The 19415-nt window shown below is 36.1% G+C and overlaps 1 protein-coding gene across 2 annotated transcripts in view; it reads left to right on the top strand.

Annotated features, from left to right (window-relative positions):
• KLHL4 (kelch like family member 4) overlaps positions 1–9783 on the top strand; it is a 130359-nt gene extending 120576 nt beyond the window's left edge. For both annotated transcript variants that reach the window (XM_003412701.4, XM_023551415.2), the window contains 4 exons: positions 424–586; positions 3760–3972; positions 5995–6166; positions 7722–9783. In XM_003412701.4, the coding sequence (XP_003412749.1) occupies positions 424–586; positions 3760–3972; positions 5995–6166; positions 7722–7781 (608 nt within the window). In that variant the 3' untranslated portion in view covers positions 7782–9783. The remainder of the gene's footprint in view (positions 1–423; positions 587–3759; positions 3973–5994; positions 6167–7721) is intronic.
• The last annotated feature ends 9632 nt before the right edge of the window (positions 9784–19415 follow it).

The raw sequence follows: 19415 nt of genomic DNA on the forward strand, positions 1-19415 counted from the left end.
ATATTAAAAAAACAGGGATGAGAAAGACCTACCATAGTTAGCCTATAATTCTAAGATTTATCTAAGATTCAGTATTATATCTCATTTACTTCTTACTTTCCAAAAATGGCATCAAAATCATCCAGAAAAAAAAATCGCCTCCCCTTTTCTATTACATTTCTAGAGAAGGTACATTTCACTACCTCCTTTGTCTTCAGGGTTGCAATAGTGATACTCTTTCATGATACTATATTCATGCCTAAAAGTTCCCTAGTGTTAGAAGACCATTTTAGCTTTAAATCAGGATCAGTAAATTATTCATATGTACACAGAACTGTTTAAGAAATGAAACAAATTCCAAGCAGTCAATAGCTTACAAAATGAAACAGTGTCCATTTTGTGTGGCATACCTAGTTTAACCCTCATACTGTTTTCATCTTTTAGGAGTAGCCACACTTGAAGGACCAATGTATGCTGTTGGTGGTCACGATGGATGGAGTTATCTAAATACTGTAGAAAGATGGGATCCTGAGGGACGTCAGTGGAATTATGTGGCCAGTATGTCAACTCCTAGGAGCACAGTTGGTGTAGCTGCATTAAATAACAAGTGAGTAAACAGGAGCGTGTGTGTTCTTTGCTCCCAGGGTATGTAGTACAGCACTTCAGTGATGTGATCTATCAATCAATAAAGGCCAGGACATTGTAATTATCAGTAATAAAAGGCTTTTCATGGAACCTCCCCTCATTATGATGGAATATGCTTGTCTAAAATAAACATTTGATAAAACATTTTATAGGCTGTTTCTACTCAAAGTGTGGCTGTGGGACCAGCAGCATTGACATCACCTGAGAGCTATGTAGAAAGGCAGAATCGTAATGGCACCCTGTTCCTCCTGAATTAGAATCTTCATTTTGACCAGATCCTCAAGTGACTTGTGTACACACTAAAGCCGGGGAGCACTTCTGTGAGCAAACCACTTCCATTCTTACCCTCAAGAAGCTACTACTTTGTTATGTTATAACTTATTCTTGACTTATCAAAATTTTGGTCTTTGCATGTTTGTAATAGGACTAGTCATTCTATTCTTCAGTACTCCCTCTCTTGGGTGTTCAAGGTTCCCAAATACAAAATCCTAACTAGAACTGCCCTTGCTGAATCTTTCCCTCTTCCTGATTACTTGCCTATGAGAACAAGCTAATATACTAAAACCCGATGATGTTAGAGTATGCCACAAGCTTGAATTGTTACTTCTCACAGAAAATTATGTGCATTCGGACAGGAGACCTTTGGAGACAATGACCAGCATATAGGAGGGCTTCAGTGATGAGAATTTCAGAGATCATCATGGGTCAGTGGCAGGAGACAAACTTATGTGTCTGTCCTGATTATATATAAAGCCAATACCTCATCATGTAAATGGGCTCAGTACAGATGTCAACACAGTTTTTAGCACCTTGTCAAGGAAGAAATAGGAAATGTTAAGAGAAGACCTGGTCTTACAGTGTCTTAGAGCTTAAAGTACTTCTAAATCTGACAATCACTCGCCTGACCTGAGGGTGTCAGGTGGTTCAGTACCTTACTGAACATGTTGAAATCATCAAATTTGACTCATTTAAATTTGTTTTGCTGAGTTGCTCTTGTTCACAACTCAGTGTGAAGGCCAGTTATAGACATGTAGTTTAGTATTTATTAATCCAGGATTAAATTTAAATTAAAAGTTCTGCTCATCAAAAGAATACGCATTTTAAAGTTTATGGGAGAAGTGCTTTAGCCAATATTTCTTCTTAGGAAAAATCTGTTTTCTAGGTTCTCTCCTATTTATTTATTAGTATATTAATATCTTCTTAGTGATAAACATTTTTTGCTAAATAAAGTATTTCATAAAAACAACAGGGACCCTAAGACTAGGCAAGTGGTCCTAGCTAAAATTGTAAGAATGGTAAAGTTGGTCTTTGGAACCATCCTACCAACGCCTTTGATGTCTTTCTCCTTTCCCTGTAATTAATTTCTCATGGGATCAAAGTTACTTTGACAAAAAATGATGAGGGGAAGTTTGAGGAGTAGGGGAGACCTTAACAGTTGCCCTGAGGTAACTATCCATTCACAAACTCAGTCTGACTGCTACAAAATAGTGAGTGTATAGAATATATAGTTAGAAAGTTGGAGTCATTTGTGCATGGCTCTCTCACTTTCATCCTGTGTACAAATTGGAAATGTTTTTACTGTGTGTGTGTATATATGTTGTTGTTGTTGTTAGGTACCAAGTCAATTCCAACTCATAGCGACCTTATGTACAACAGAATGAAGCACTGCCCAGTCCTGGGCCATCCTCACAGTCCTTGCTATGTTTGATCCCATTGTTGCAGCCACTGTGCCATTCTCATTCTTCGCTGACCCTCTACTTTAGCAAGCATGATGTCTTTCTCTAGGGAGTGGTCCCTCCTGATAATAGTTCCAAAGTACATGAGCCAAAGTCTCGCCATCCTCTCTTCAAAGGAGCATCCTGGCTGTACTTCTTCCAAGACAGATTTATTCGTTCTTCTGGCAGTCCATAATTCAAAGGCATCTATTCTTTGTTCTTCCTTATTCATTGTCCAACTTCCACGTGCATATGAAAAAATCCCAAAACCAAACCCATCGAGTCAATCCCGACATAGCGACAGTATAGGACAGAGTAGAACTGCCCCATAGAGTTTCCAAGGAGTGCCTGGTGGATTCGAATTGCTGACCTTTTGGTTAGTAACCATAGCTCTTAACCACTACGCCACCAGGGTTTCCACACATGCATTAAGGCGGTTGAAAATGCCATGGCTTTGTACTTTAGTCCTTAAAGTGACATCTTTGCTTCCTAACACTTTAAAGAGTTCCTTTGCAGGAGATTTGCCCAATGTAATATGTCGATTGATATAGTTGATTTGATTCCTGTGTATTCCATCTGGCAAGGTCTGTGTGTATAGTCACCATTATGTTGTTGGAAAAAGGTATTTCCAATGAATCAGTCATTGGTCTTGCAAAATTCTATTATTCAATCTCCAGCATTGTTTCTATCACCAAGGCCATATTTTCTGACTACGGATCCTTCTTTGTTTCCAACTTTTGTATTCCAATCACCAGTAATTATCAACACATCTTGATTGCATGTTTGATCAATTTCAGACTGCAGAAGTTGGTAAAAATCTTCAGTATCTTCATCTTTGGCATTAGTGGTTGGTGCATAAATTTGAAAAATATTTTTATTAACTGGTCTTCCTTTTAGGCGTATGGATACTATCCTATCACTGACATGTTGTACTTCAGGATAGATCTTGACATGTTGTTTTCAACAATTACTGCGATGCCATTCCTTTTCAATTTGTCATTCCTGGCATAGTAGACCATATGATTGTTCGATTCAAAATGACCAATACCACTCCATTTCAGCTCACTAATAGGATATTAATCTTCAAGCGTTCTTTTTCATTTTTGACAACTTCCAGTTTTCCTAGATTCATACTTCGTATGTTCCATGTTCCGATTATTAATGGATGCATATATATGTGTGTATATATGTATATGTGTGTGTGTATATATATACCATTGACCTCTTGCCATCAAATCAATTCCCACTCATTGTGACCTTGTAGGACAGAGTAGAACTTCCCTATATAGGGTTTCAAAGGAGCAGCTGGTAGATTTGAACTGCTGACCTCTTGGTTAGCGGCCAAGCTAACCACTGCACCACCAGGACTCCTATATATGTATTTATTTATCCTATATATATATATTTTTCTGTCCTCTAGGTTATATGCTATTGGTGGACGTGATGGAAGCTCCTGCCTCAAATCAATGGAGTGCTTTGATCCTCACACTAATAAATGGAGTCTGTGTGCCCCAATGTCCAAAAGGCGTGGAGGCGTGGGGGTTGCAGCGTACAATGGATTTTTATATGTTGTAGGGGGTCATGATGTCCCTGCTTCTAATCATTGCTCCAGGCTTTCTGACTGTGTGGAACGGTAAAATATGTCTATTTATGTGTGTATGTTTTATTTTTTCAGAAAAGAGTTTTTAAACTACTGGAATGTAGTCTTCCATATAAGGGTTAATCCTTTCGAAGGATTAATCCTTTATAAAATTGCATGCTTACTCCTGGCTCAGTATATTTTGGAAAAATCCTCTTTAGGTATTTCAGATCCAGCACAAGAAATATATAAAAATAATATATCTTAATGCTTTATAGCCACACTATAAAATAGTAAAACGAAATGGGATATAAGAATAAGAAAATGTTATTCCAACCTATATCACTCATCCTGTTCACCAAAAATAGCATTACTGTTTCTAAAGTCAAATCAATCCTCAAAAAGATGAAGACTTAGCACTGCAAAATATACAGAAAGAATGTCCAAAGAGATTTTAATAACGTTTCAACAAATGTCTATATTGGAATAAGTATTAGTTTCCCAAGGTAACATCTTGGAATGGAAGACATTCCTTTGGATGAATAAATTGTGATATGTTTGTTAAAAGAAGTCAGTTGTTAAGTTTGTCATGTATTTATGTAGTTATAACCTTCATATTCCATTTCAAGATAGAAAAAAAATTTATATGTATTCACAGGAAATAAATATCAGTGTAAGACTAAGTGACATTTACAGTCAGTAAGGTTATGGGAATTCAGAAAAGAAAGATGATTATGACTGCTACTCTCAAGGGAAATTCTTGGAATAGGTAGAATTTGTACTTTTAGGCATAAAATATAAAGGAGAAAATGTCAGGCCTAGGAAAAAGCACAACCAAAATCATGAAAGTAAAGAAGGAAAAAATTTTGTAGATAAGAACAGAGACTTTCAGTTGAATTGTAGTTTGGCAGGGCAGTTGAAAACACAAATGAGAACAAGATTGTTTGATGAGCCGAAATGCAAAAGTAGAAGGTTTTATATTTTATCTTGTAGGTACAGAGATAAATAAATTTGGGGGAATTAGAATATTATGAAAAAAGCAATTTAGAAGCAGTGTATCTTATGATGATATATAGGATAGAATAGAGGAAGAAGAGACTAAAGGAAGGAACATAAGTGTTATTATTTTTCTTCTGAGAAGCATACCACTGAGTCATAAGTGATAATTAAAGCTAATACTTGGTTTTTAACAAGGGATATTCTGATTCGTAATATATATTTTAATTTTAATAGTATTAGCTACTTGCTACTCAATATATATCTGGAATGCTTCTGCATATAATGCATAATTACATGAATTAATTATATGAATTTTCTTTTATTGCTCACCCTTTTTAGATTTTAGTATTATGTCTTAGTTTAAAAATAGGCTTCAAGCTTTAGGAAACAATTTCTGGAGATGATTTTAACGAATATTAGTGACTGAATTCTCTTTAATTCTGCTTTTTTTTTTACTGAAAAGATTTGGCTATAAGGAGTTAAGATTAAAAAGGGGGGAAAAATCCTAGGCCCCTATAAATATAAAGAGAACTCTCACAAGGGAGAAAGACAGGATAAAACTGTGGTCATTCAAACTCCAAATTGTGTTAAAAAGGGCACTTCTTTATCCAAAATAAAGCAAAAAATAAAAAGGCCATTATATTCAGGTTTACTTAAAATGTCAGCCCTCCTGTAATGAGGATCAAGCTTCTCATACATAACTTTGATGAACAAAGAATATGACAAAAACAAAAGCTCTCTAACAAGCCTACTAATTGAGAGAGGGGGCATTTTTCACATGGTGCTAGAATCCTACCAGATAATATGAAATTTCTTCAGAGAGTCTGAGTACTGATTAAAGAAAAGCAGGATGTTTTGGACGGGAAATACATTTTTGATATGCTTTGAGTGACCTCTGGTGGCTGAACAGAATTTTGCTGTGTACGTATCCTTACCATTTATTAGCTAACCTAGACTTGATATTTATGTGTTTTAATTCCTTATTTGAAATAAATATACATTTTATTAATGCCTTTTATTTTCAATTATAACACTATTGTATTTACCTCTCTCAATTTTCTTCCTAAATCTCTTAAGGTATGATCCAAAAGCTGATTCATGGTCCACAGTGGCGCCTCTGAGCATTCCTCGAGATGCTATTGCTGTCTGCTCCCTTGGAGACAGACTGTATGCAGTTGGAGGATATAATGGACGTACTTATTTGAACAATGTTGAGTCATATGATGCACAGAAAAATGAGTGGAAAGAGGTACTCTTATAAAAGCATTCAAATTAGTAAAGATTTTAAAATGTATCTTTGGAATTAGTTCCATTCTCTTTCTCTTCTAGGGCCTAGCCAGATTTTTCTAGGGAAATGTATGTGTTTTATATATATTATATATATATACATATATATAAAACATGTTTCATTGATGTTATAGAGAATTCTTAGTTGATCATTACCAGGATCCATCAACACTTACATGAAAGAAGACAGAACATTCTCTTCACCTCATGGAAAGCTTCCCTTCACAGAAAGGAAGGGACTCAAGTTCAGTAATTTAAAAACTTTAGCCTGCCCAACATTCTATGTATGTATTACAACCTGAGAACCAAAGAACAATGTCTTCTTCTGCAATATGTCTCACTTTCTTATTGGCCAATGCCTAGAAGAAAAGCCTTCATTCAATTCGCTCCATAAGGAGACTGTGTAAACTGCAAATACTAACTTCATCAGTCACTCAGGAAATTTAGTGCACAGTAAGAGACCAAAATTAGACTCTCTCAAGAGTGCTGGGCATCTAAAAGAAGATGTCCTAAGGAGGGTACCAGAAGGGGCACTGAAAGGACATCTTGGCCATGCTAAAAGCAAACTTTACGCTTTTGTCAGTTTTACCAGAGATGGCCCAAGTTTTAGTCCAAAATGTTGAATGGTATTTTGTTGATTAAAAAATGAAGTTTAATTAACTCTTCACCATCTCCGCAAACAGGCAGAACCTCTTGTTTTGGTGCCTAACTTCACCTTCCCTTTTAATGACTTTCTACAGCTCTGAACTCTACAGGTTACAGTTGGCTGCTGTTCTCAATCAATAGGTGTTAATGTAATGACATCTGAAAATGAGTGTTTCTCTTTTCTAACAATCAGATCCGTTAGGACTCTCAGAAACCCTCAAATTCTACCATGTATCAGATCCGTTAGGACTCTCAGAAACCCTCAAATTCTACCATGTATCAGATCCGTTAGGACTCTCAGAAACCCTCAAATTCTACCATGTAGATAGCTCCCTACTTATGAATGCTTAGAACCAGCCAGAAATGGAAGAAATAAATTCTAGCAAACAAGGGTTTAGGTCAAATAACAAGAATCAAAGTGTTTGAATAAAATTGTCAGTTATTTTTCTGAAGATTGTAGACCAGGAGCTTCAGGACACCAGGATCCTATTCCTGGCTGTCTCTGTTTCATTGTGTAACCTTGGAAAGAGAAAGAGAAATAACAGGTAATGGGACTATAAATACTGTATGCCAATTCTTTTCTTTCATTATTTTGCTTAATCCTCATAAAAAACTTGACATATGATTAGTATCATTTGTAATTTTTCAAATGAGGAATGTGATTATCAGAGAAGTGAAACTTCCCCAAGATCACCTGGTCCTCAAATTCAGGTTTACCTAATTCTAAAGAATGTGTTCTTTTTTGGGCTGCAGCTTCCCTTATCTTTATACAAGGTGAAAGGTGGAGCACAATAGCCATATTATGAATCTATATTATGCTAAAGGCAGAGTTGAAACACTGTTTCTTTTTTTTATTTTTGTTTTTGTTCTAGGAAGTTCCTGTTAACATTGGAAGAGCTGGTGCATGTGTTGTTGCGATGAAACTGCCATAAATCTATTTTTTACCAAGTAACACTGGATAATTTCAAGAAATGGAGTAGGAGAAAGGAGGGAGAAGAAACATGTTATTTTTTGCAGTTCATAATCAAACACAAAAATCTTTTTGTTGTTTTAATATGTAGTTGTAATTTCTCTCGTTTGTGAAGCCAAAACAAGTTTCCAAACACGAATTACATGTAAGTGTCAAATGTATGTGTTGTCATAGCTGATAATATATAGAGCAATCCAGTAGTCTAGGTTTAGCCTTATTACCTTAAAATGTCAAAATGTTTGGTGAAAATTGATATTCGCAAAGTGTGAAGGGTTATAAAGCATTAGCAGTTTTCAAGTTAAGAATCTGAGAAGTTAAAAACGTGTTTTTATTTCCAATAAAAAGTACTTTGTTCTCTGAATATAACTTATAATAACTTACTGTAAAAGAAAACATCTAAAGCCTAATTTATAGTCTAATTTTCAATAAGGCATCATTCTCTTAATTCAAACAACATCCTAGATAGCTAAATAGTACCTCACATTTTCCAAAAGGAAAGTTTTTACTGCATCAAAGCTGAAAAGCTGCTTCACTGGCATTATTTGTTATGCTGATCACAAAAAGAAAGAAAATCCATTGCCGTCAAGTTGATTCCGACTCACAGGTGACCCTAGAGGACAGATTAGAATTGCCCCATAGTTTCCAAGGAGCACCTGGTGGATTCAAACTGCCAGCCTTTTGGTTAGCAGCCATAGCTCTTAACCACTATGGCACCAGGGTTTCCATGCTGACTACAGTATGTCAAATTTTCACAGACTTCCTCTTTCACAGTAACCATCTTCCAAAACATATGTATAAATTTGGTATTCCTTAACATGTTGTCTTGTTAGGTTTTTCACCAGTAAAATATTATTGCAATATAATATGCACAGCTATACCATAAAATATTGAATGCCATTGATACAAACTGTGAGCTCAGCCTTAGAGTGTCAGGGCCTCAAATGTATAGTAATATTCTTCTCAAATATGTGTGAACTCTGTAATTACCTACCATTAGTTAAGTTTACAAATGCAAAACAATTTTTTGAATGTATCCAAATTGAAGAATATGTTACACGATGTAAACACATGGAAACACCAAAATGTTCATTATACATGGTCAATTCTGTAGTTATTTTTTATGTACCAATACGTGCTTTTCTGTCTATGTTATATTTATCCAATACAACATGTTAAGGACATAGGCATTACAAAAATTTTTAAGTTAAAAAAATAACGAAACACATAGTTCGGTTGTATTTTAGCTTTAAAGTCTTACTTCCATTTCTTCCACTTCACAACAAAATGTTGAAAAAAAAAAAACTCTTTATGAAAGTAACTTTTCAAGTAAATGTACATTTTTCAAATTTCTGCAATATGTTCTTTTAAACTTTGTAAGGTAGAATGACATCAACCTGTAAAATTCAGAGAGATGCTTATAAAATGCATTGTGTTTTACATTTAAAACTGCAGAATAAGTTGTACAAAGATATTTGTAATTTGACAAATTGAACTCAAATAAAATATATTTCCTCTGGTTATAAAAAATGTGATTTTAGAATATGTCAAGTGAAACCGGAATTGACTTCTTTGTATTATGTTGCCCTAATAGCAAAAATATTTAAATATGAAAGAAAAATGTTCCCTGCTTTGCTTCTTACCCCTGCCATTGTCCCTACTTCTAAATAGAGGGCTATAGAGTTCTCCAGTTCTAAAGGTGAAAATGGAGACATAGAGAAGGCTGTAAAACAACATACACAGCTGTTTGGATCTTTTAAATTCATACATTATCCAAATAAATGTAGAAGTAGAATTACCTAAACCTTTTTCCCCAGACCACAGCTTGGCCTGTCAAGTTCAAAAAAGGTATGAGCCAGTGGCCAAGGCAAAGATCAAAAGACTGTCACAGCCCAGCTTGTGAATGCTCCCATCACAGCTAGAAGGCACCAACGGGGAAACTGTTGAGTCATGCGTTGTCCACCTGTTGCCATGGCTGTTGATATCGACTCATACCGACCCTATAGACAGAGCAGAACTGCCCCATAGGGTTTACAAGGAGCGCCTGGTAGATTTGAACTGCTGACCTTTTGGTTAGCAGCCATAGCACTGAACCACTGTGGCACCAGGGTTTCCCTGTCTGGTCAAGCAGGTGGATATCGAATACCATCTCCTTGATGGTCAAGAAGGCCTACTCCAGTTTGATCAAGTTCTTACTAGTAGGAAGGACATGTATATTGTCCAGGGTTACCACTGCACAGCTGCATTTGAGAAATCATGCCGGAGGATCTATGGCCTAACTGGGCTGACAAAATCCGAACAGATCTGAGCAGTCAGCATGATGAGCTACAGAGGCTGAGGGCAGTAACAGAATAGTGCCTGCCTCAGTCAACCCTAGTTGGGAAAAGGAGGGATACGGTCATGCCCCTTGGTACAGTTAGTTCAGTGGAGATGACCAATCAGGGCTGATTTAAATAAACAAGGATAAGAAGGGAGAGTTATTTATATATTCTTTCAATAAGTGTAAAGGCTTGCACATTTAGACACTATATTCAGATGTGGAAAGAAAATGTTGCTTATTTATATCTGCTGTGACCTTGCTCAGAATCTCTGACCCTGAAGCCCTCAGCCTGCATCATAATGACCCTCCCGGTAAACTCTCCAGACTAAAACATTAACTACCTTCCCTGTATTTCAACAGGGATTGCAGGGATTTCTAAATATCTTCTATACCACACAGGAGCTGATAGAAGGAAAAAGTTCCACTTATCTCTACCAGGAATTTTAGAAGGAGCTATTTGGGATAATTAGAGGAAGACAGTATTTAAAGAGAATTTTTCAAAACTGACAAAGATGGGATTCTTTATATTAAAGAATCACACTGAATGGCAAACACTAAACAAATTCCACATATAGACACCACTCATAATGGCAAAAGAAAATACAAAAAAAAGTATTAAAGCAGAGAGAGAAAGCTGAGTAAAGAACACCAGTTACAGTGGAAACAAACCTAATCAAAAATAGGGACTATATAAAATGAAATAATATCTTCAGAAGGCTGAGGAAAATTAAGCATCAACCTAAAATTATATACCTAGCTAAATTAATGTTCAAGAATGAGGCCATTTTCAGACAAGGACTGAGTTTACCACTCATCAGTGGTTTCTGAAAGAAATGCTGAAGTATCTACTTCAATAAGAAGGAAATTATACCTGGGAAGAAAGAGAGGAATACATGAAAGAATGGTAAGCAAAGTGACTGGTAAATGTGGGTAAATCTAAACTATATGTGAAAACGTAACAATCATTCATGACTAATTTAGAGAAATTAAAAAAAAAAGAATATAGTGAAACTAAAAAGAATGTAGTGGAAGATGAGACCTGAAGATTGGACTTACTATTCTAATTTTATTGCATTATTTTGAATGTGAGTACGTATACTAATTTTGTACTCTTCATGTCCAATATTCACATAGCACATTAAAGGTTTATACTTTGTTAAGTGAAGTATTTATAAACTGATTGACATCAGTGAAAATTGCTAAGTATAGACCTCCAGAAAAATTTTCCTTTATAAAAGCAATGAGAAAAACTGGCAAATTTTGTCAGAATCAACTTTTTCAGAGTTTTGAAAGTTAATCAAAGGCTTGCAGCAGCCCAGGAAAAATATATTTAAGAAAACATAAATAAAAGGTTAAACCTAGTAATAACAGTGAGCTTTGTGATATTTAGTGTAGTCCCATCTCTCACTCATTTCTCACTCTCCAAATCAGCTGTAGCCTTGAAAAATAGCAGTCCATATTCCCAGTACAGAGAGAGCAGAGTGGATCTGGAGCTCTTTCAAAGCCTCATTCCAAATAGTTTATATCACTTAGCTTGTCTGGTGGTTGCCCAGAAGAACTTTACTTGAAAAACTTGTCTTTATTTGTTCTGGTTCAGAGTTCACCCATCTCTGAAAGCCTCTCCCAGGAGGTTTGTCAAAAACATTTACAGGCAAGTGTTTTAACATCATAGTTGCCTGAGACAATTGGTAGGATTCCAGGCAAATTATAGACTAGCCAAAATGCTTACCAAAAAAAAAGCTAAGAAATGAGATGTTCATAGGGCTTTGAAAAACTCAGACATATTCCTGAGGATCTAGAAAGCTACACATTTTCATAGAGCTATGCTTAGGAGGTCCTAAGTTGCTACCTGTGGCTGACCTCGAGGCTCTGTGAAAGCAGGAAGAGAAGGATAAGGCAGAGTTATAAACTTCTTGAGTGTTGAAGGTGTGCACCAAAATGCACACAGAAACCCTTGGAAAACACTGGAAGACTTACTGGTTCCAGGAGCTTAAGGAAAACTCTGTACAAGAGTGACCACTAAGCTAATACAGCAGAGACCTCAGTGGCCACATGTGAAAAAGAATAATCACTTTGCCGAATTAGTTCAGAAAAAGCACTAAACAACTACTACAACAAGCATCAACAACAACAAACTCTAGGGGCTGGGTAGGGAGGGAGAGAGAATCTGATTCCCTGAGTTAAAACATATATTATTTAAAATGTTCAGTTTTCAACCACAAAAAATTATATGCAGAGAAAGTATGACTTATGTACAAGAAAAAACAAGCAAAAAAAAAAAAAAAACTTAGGGAAGCCCAGACATTGGAATTAATAGAAAAAGATATGCATTCAGCATTTTTTTAAAATATGTCCAAAAAGCTGAAGAAAAAACATGTCTAAAGAATTAAAGGAAAGTAAGAGAACAATGTCTTGTCAAATACCAATTATCAATAAAGAGATAGAAATTACAAGAAGTAACCAAACAGAAATACTGAAGTTTAAAAGTACAATAACCAAAATGAAAAATCTACTACTAGGGCTCAACAGCCAATTTGAGCAGATAAAAGGAAAAATCAGTAAACTTGAAAACAGGTCAATTGAAATTACACAGTCTGAGGAAGAGAGATTAAAAATAAATAAAAGAAAAATAAACAGAGCCTCAAAGACCTGTGAAACACCATTAGGTACACAAACATATGGATAAAAGGAATACCAGAAGAGGAGGAACAAAGTGGCAGGAAGATTTGAGAGGAAAAACTAACAAATCAACAATAAGAGTTGGAGACCTTAATAATTGACTTTAAATAATGGCTAGAATATACGGGCGGGAGCTCAACAAGGAAATAGAAAACATGAACAACACTATAAACCAACTAGACCTAACAGACATCTGTAGAACATTCTACCCAACAACAGCAGAATACACCTTCTCAAAGGCACATAAAACATTCTCCAGACAGAATTGAGAACCCAGATATAAATCCATCCACATATGAGCAGCTGATATTTGACAAAGGCCCAGTGTCAGTTAATTGGGGAAAAGATAGTCTTTTTAACAAATGGTGCTGGCATAACTGGATATCCATTTGCAAAAAAAATGAAACAGGACCCATACCTCACACCACGCACAAAAACTAACTCCAAGTGGATCAAAGACCTAAACTTAAAGACAAACGATAAAGATCATGGAAGAAAAAGTAGGGACAACGTTAGGAGCCCTAATACAAGGCATAAACAGAATACAAAACATTACCAAAAATGACGAAGAGAAACCCGATAACTGGGAGCTCCTAAAAATCAAACACCTATGCTCACCTAAAGACTTCACCAAAAGAGTAGAAAGACCACCTACAGATTGGGAAAGAATTTTCAGCTATGACATCTCTGACCAGCGCCTGATCTCTAAAATCTATTTGATTCTATTAAAACTCAACCACAAAAAGACAAACAACCCAATCAAAACGTGGGCAAAGGATATGAACACGCACTTCACTAAAGAAGATAATCAGGCAGCTAACAGATACATGAGAAAATGCTCTCGATCATTAGCCATTAGAGAAATGCAAATTAAAACTACGATGAGATTCCATCTCACTCCAACAAGGCTGGCATTAATCCAAAAAACACAAAAGAATAAATGTTGGAGAGGCTGTAGAGAGATTGGAACTCTTAATACACTGCTGGTGGGAATGTCAAATGGTACAACCACTTTGGAAATCTACCTGGCGTTTTCTTAAAAAGTTAGAATAGAACTACCATACAACCCAGAAATCCCACTCCTTGGAATATACGCTAGAGAAATAAGAGCCTTTACACGAACAGATATATGCACACCCATGTTTATTGCAGCACTGTTTACAATAGCAAAAAGCTGGAAGCAACCAAGGCGTCCATCAACGGATGAATGGTTAAATAAATTGTGGTATATTCACACAATGGAATACTACGCATCGATAAAAAACAGTGACGAATTTGTGAAACATTTCATAACATGGAGGAACCTGGAAGGCATTATGCTGAGTGAAATTAGTTGCAAAAGGACAAATATTGCATAAGACCACTATTATAAGATCTTGAGAAATAATATAAATTGAGAAGAACACATACTCTTGTGGTTATGAGGGGGGAGGGATGGAGGGTGGGAGAGGGTTATTTAGTGATTAGTTAGTAGATAAGAACTACTTTAGGTGAAGGGAAGGACAATACTCAATACATGGAAGGTCAGCTCAATTGGACTGGACCAAAAGCAAAGAAGTTTCCGGGATAAACTGAATGCTTCGAAGGTCAGCAGAGCAAGGGCGGGGGTTTGGGGACTATGGCTTAAGGGGACTTCTAAGTCAATTGGCAAAATAATTCTACTATGAAAACATTCTGCACCCCACTTTGAAGTGTGGCGTCTGGGGTCTTAAATGCTAACAAGCGGCCATCTAAGATGCTTCAATTGGTCTCAACCCACCTGGATCAAAGGAGAACGAAGAACACCGAGGTCACACGATAACTGTGAGCCCAAGAGACAGAAAGGGCCACATGAACTAGAGACTTACATCACCCTGAGACCAGAAGAACTAGATGGTGCCCCGCCACAACCGATGACTGCCCTGACAGGGAGCACAACAGAGAACCTCTGAGGGAGCCGGAGAACAGTAGGATGCAGACCCCAAATTCTCATAAAAAGACCAGACTTAATGGTCTGACTGAGACTAGAGGAATCCCGCGGTCATGGTCCCCAAACCTTCTGTTGGCCCAGGACAGGAACCATTCCTGAAGACAACTCATCAGACATGGAAGGGACTGGACAATGGGTTGGAGAGAGATGCTGATGAACAGTGAGCTATTTGTATCAGGTGGCCACTTGAGACTGTGTTGGCATCTCCTGTCTGGAGGGGAGATGGGAGGTAGAGAGGGCTAGAATCTGGCAAAACCGTCACGAAAGGAGAGACTGGAAGGAGGGAGCAGGCTGACTCATTAAGGGGAGAGTAAGTGGGAGTATGGAGTAAGGAGTATATAAGCTTATATGTGACAGACGGACTTGATTTGTAAACTTTCACTTAAAGCACAATAAAAATTATTCAAAAAAAAAAAATTCTCCAGGATAGATCATATGCTAGGCCTAAAATAGGCCTCAGTAAATTTGAGGGTTGAAATTATACAACTCACAATGGAGAAAAATTGCAAATTAATAATAGAAAGAAATTTGGGAAATCCTCAAATATGTAGAAATTCAACAACACACTACTACATAAACAATGGATCGAAGAATAAATCACAAGGGAAATTGGAAAATTCTTTGAGATGTGTGAAAGAAGATGTAGCATGAAAACTTACGGGATGCAGCGAAAGCAATGCTTAAAATGCTTAAAAGGGAATTTATAGCTGTAGATGCCTACAGTTAAAAAAGAAAGAAAAGAAAATCTTAAATTTCCACTTGATCTTAAACCTTAAGACACTGTTAAAAAATTTTAAAAAAAAGTCAACTAAACAAAAAGCAAATAGAAGGAAGAAAATAATGACTAGAGTGGAAATTAATGAAATAGAGAATATAAGAACAATAGAGAAAATAAAACCAAAATTGATGCTTTAAAAAGACAAACAAAATTAAGTTAAAAAAAAAAAAAAAAACTTGAGCCAGCCAGACCAAAAATAGAGAGGAATCAAATTACTGGATTCACTAATGAAAGAGGGTACAGCATTTTTGACCTTCCAGAAATAAAATTTCTTATAATGGAATACATTGAACGATTATATACTAACAAATTAAATAGCAGATGAATTGGATAAATTCTTGGAAAGACACAAAATACCAAACTTAATTCAAGAAAAAACAGAAAATATGAATAGGCTTATAACAAGTAAAAAAAAAATGAACTAATAATCCAAACATTTTCCACAAAGAAAAGCCCAGGACTGGATGGCTGCACTGCTGAGTTCTACCCAGTGTTTCAAAAATAAAAGTTACGAGAGGAGAGGACACTTCACAACTCATTCCATGAAGCCTATTTTGCCCTGATACTAAAACCAGATAAAGATATCACAAGAAAAGAAAAATGCAGACCAGTATCTTTCATGAATAGACATAAACATTCTCAAAAAAATATTAGCAAAGTGAATCCAGCACTGTTTTAAAAATACTATACAGACCCATCAATATGCTGCCTACAGGAGACACACCTTAGACACGAAGATAAAGATAAGCCAGAAATAAAAAGATTGAAAAAAATGCATCAAGCAAATGGCGATCAAAAAAGAGCAGGAGTGGCAATATTAATCTCTGATTAAACAGACTTTAAGGCAAACACCAGCCTGAGTGACAAGGACGGGCATTATATAATGATTGAAGAGTTGATCCAGCAAGAGGACATAACCATAATAAATATCTATGCACTCAGTGAAAGAGCTCCAAAGTACATAAAATAAACTTCACCAGAATTGAAAAAAGAAATAGGCAACTCCACAATAATAGTAGGAGACTTTAAAACACCACTTTTGATGAAGGACAAAACAACTAGAAAAAATTCAAAAAAGATACAGAAGGCGTAAACAACACAATCAACCAATTTGATCATAGACATATACAGAACACTCTACCCAATGACACCATAGTACACATCCTTTTCCAGTGAACAAGGATCGTTCTCCAGAATAGACCATATGTTAGGCCACAAAGCAAGCCTCAATAAAAAAATAATACGAAGCATCTTCTTGGATCACAACACTATAAAATTAGAGATCAATAACAGGAAGAACAAGGATAGAAAATCAAGTGCATGGAAACTGAATAACACCCTGCTTAAAAACCACCGGATAATAGAAGAAAAAAGAAAAGTAAAACACTCCTAGAATCAAAAGAGAATGAAAACACAACATACCAAAACACATGGGACACAACAAAAGCAGTCTCAGAGATCAATTTATAGCAATAAACACACACATCAAAAAAGAATAAAGAACCAAAATCACCACCTGAACACTGCAACTCCAACAAACAGAAAAAAAGCAGCAAAAAACAGCCCTCCGTCACCAGAAGAAAGGAAATAAAGATTAAAGCTGAAATAAATAAGAGAACAGAAAACCAATAGAAAGAATCAACAAGACTAGAATTTGGTTATCTGAAAAGATTAGTAAAATTGACCAACCACTGGCCAAATTGACAAAGGAAAAGGAGAAGATGCAAATTACACAAAAAAGAAATGAGATGAGTGATGTTTAAACCAATCAACTGAAATAAAAAGAATCATAACAGAATACCCTGAAGAACAGTACTCAAACAAATTTGAAAACGTACAAGAAATGAACAAATTTCTAAAAACACACTATCTACCTAAACTAACACAAACCGAGGTAGAAAATTTGAACAGACTCATAACAAAATAAAAAATTGAAGTGGTCATTTAAAAAAAAACTCCCAACAACAACAAAAAGCCCTGGCCCAGTAAGCTTTACTGGAGAATTCTACCAAACTTCCTACTCAAACTATTACAGAACATAGACTAGGATGTAATACTGAATTCATTCTATGGAGCAAGCAAAATGCTGATGCCAAAGCCAGGTAAACACATCACTAAAAAGAAAATTATAGACCAATATCCCTCGTGAATATAGATGAAAAAATTCTCGACAAAATCCTAGCCAATGAATCAAACAACATATCAAAAAAATAATCCATCATGACCAAGCAGGATTCATACCAGGTAAACAAGGATGGTTCAACATTAGAAAATCAATTGATGTAATCCACTACATAAATAAAACAAAGGAAAAGAACCACATGATCATGTCAATTAGTTCAGAAAAGGCATTTGATAAAATCCAACACCTGCTCCTGATAAAAACTCTCAGCAAAATAGGAATAGAAGGGAAATTCCTCAACATAATTAAGGGCGTATGTCACCAAAGGGTCGGCAGTTCGAATCCGCCAGGCGCTCCTTGGAAACTCTATGGGGCAGTTCTACTCTGTCCTATAGGGTGGCTATGAGTCGGAATTGACTCGACGGCACTGGGTTTTTGTGGGTTGCTATGAGTCAGAATCGACTCCACGGCACTGGGTTTGGTTTTTGGGTTTGTACAAAACAAACAGCCAACATTATTCTCAATGAAGAGAAACTGAAATCATTCCACTTAAAAACAGGAGCCAGATAATGATGCCCTTTATCACCACTCCTATTCAGCATTGTACTGGAAGTACTAGCCAAAGCAATAAGGTAAGAAAGGAAAATAAAAGGCATCCAAATTGGTAAGGAAGAAGTAAAACTCCTTATATGCAGATGATATATCCTATACATAGGAACTAGTAGGAGGATTCAGCAAAGTGGCAGGGTGAAGATCAACATACAAAACTCAGTCAAATTCCTCTAAACTAACAAAGAGAACTCTGAAAAGGAAACCAGGAAAATAATATCATTTACAATAGCCCTACAAAAGTTAAAAAACTTAGGAATAAATCTAACTAAGAATGTAAAAGGCTTATACAAGGAAAACTGCAAAACAAAGAGACCTATATAAATGGAAAAATATACCATCCTCATGGATTGGAAGACTTAACATTCTGAAAATGTCACTGCTCTCCAAAGCAATGTACAGATATAATGCAATCCTGATTCAGATTCCATCAACATTCTTTAACAAGATGGAAAAACTACAGCAACTTTATATGGAAAGGAAAGAGGCCCCTAATAAGCAAAGCACTACTGAATAAGAAGAACAAAGTAGGAGACCTCACACTTCCCAATCGAAGAACCTACTATATAGCCACTGTAGTCAAAACAGCCTTGTTCTGGTACAATGACAGACACATAGACCAATGGAACAGAATTGAGAACCCAGAAGTAAATACATCCACCTATGGACAGCTCATATTCGACAAAGTACCAAAACCCATATTAAATGAGGAAGAGTCCCTTTAACAAGTGATGCAGGCAAAACTAGATATCCATTTGCAGAAAAACGAAACAGAATCCATATCTCACATCATCCACAAAAACTAACTCAAGATGGATCAAACACCTAAATGTAAAACCTAAAACTATAAAGATCATTGAAGAAAAAATAGGGGCAAACCTAAACTAAAAAAACAACAACAAAAAAAAAACCAGTGCCTTCGAGTCGATTACAACTCATAGCAACCCCATAGGACAGAGTAGAACTGCCCCATAGAGTTTCCAAGGAGAGCCTGGTGGATTTGAACTGCCGATCTTTTGCTTAGCAGCTGTAGCACTTAACCACTACACCACCACGGTTTCCCAACCTCATAAGAGGCATCCATAAAACACACAGCTAACATCATAATTATGAAAGATTGAA

This window comes from Loxodonta africana, chromosome X, assembly GCF_030014295.1.
Source record: "Loxodonta africana isolate mLoxAfr1 chromosome X, mLoxAfr1.hap2, whole genome shotgun sequence".
NCBI classification, from domain to species: Eukaryota; Metazoa; Chordata; class Mammalia; order Proboscidea; family Elephantidae; genus Loxodonta; species Loxodonta africana.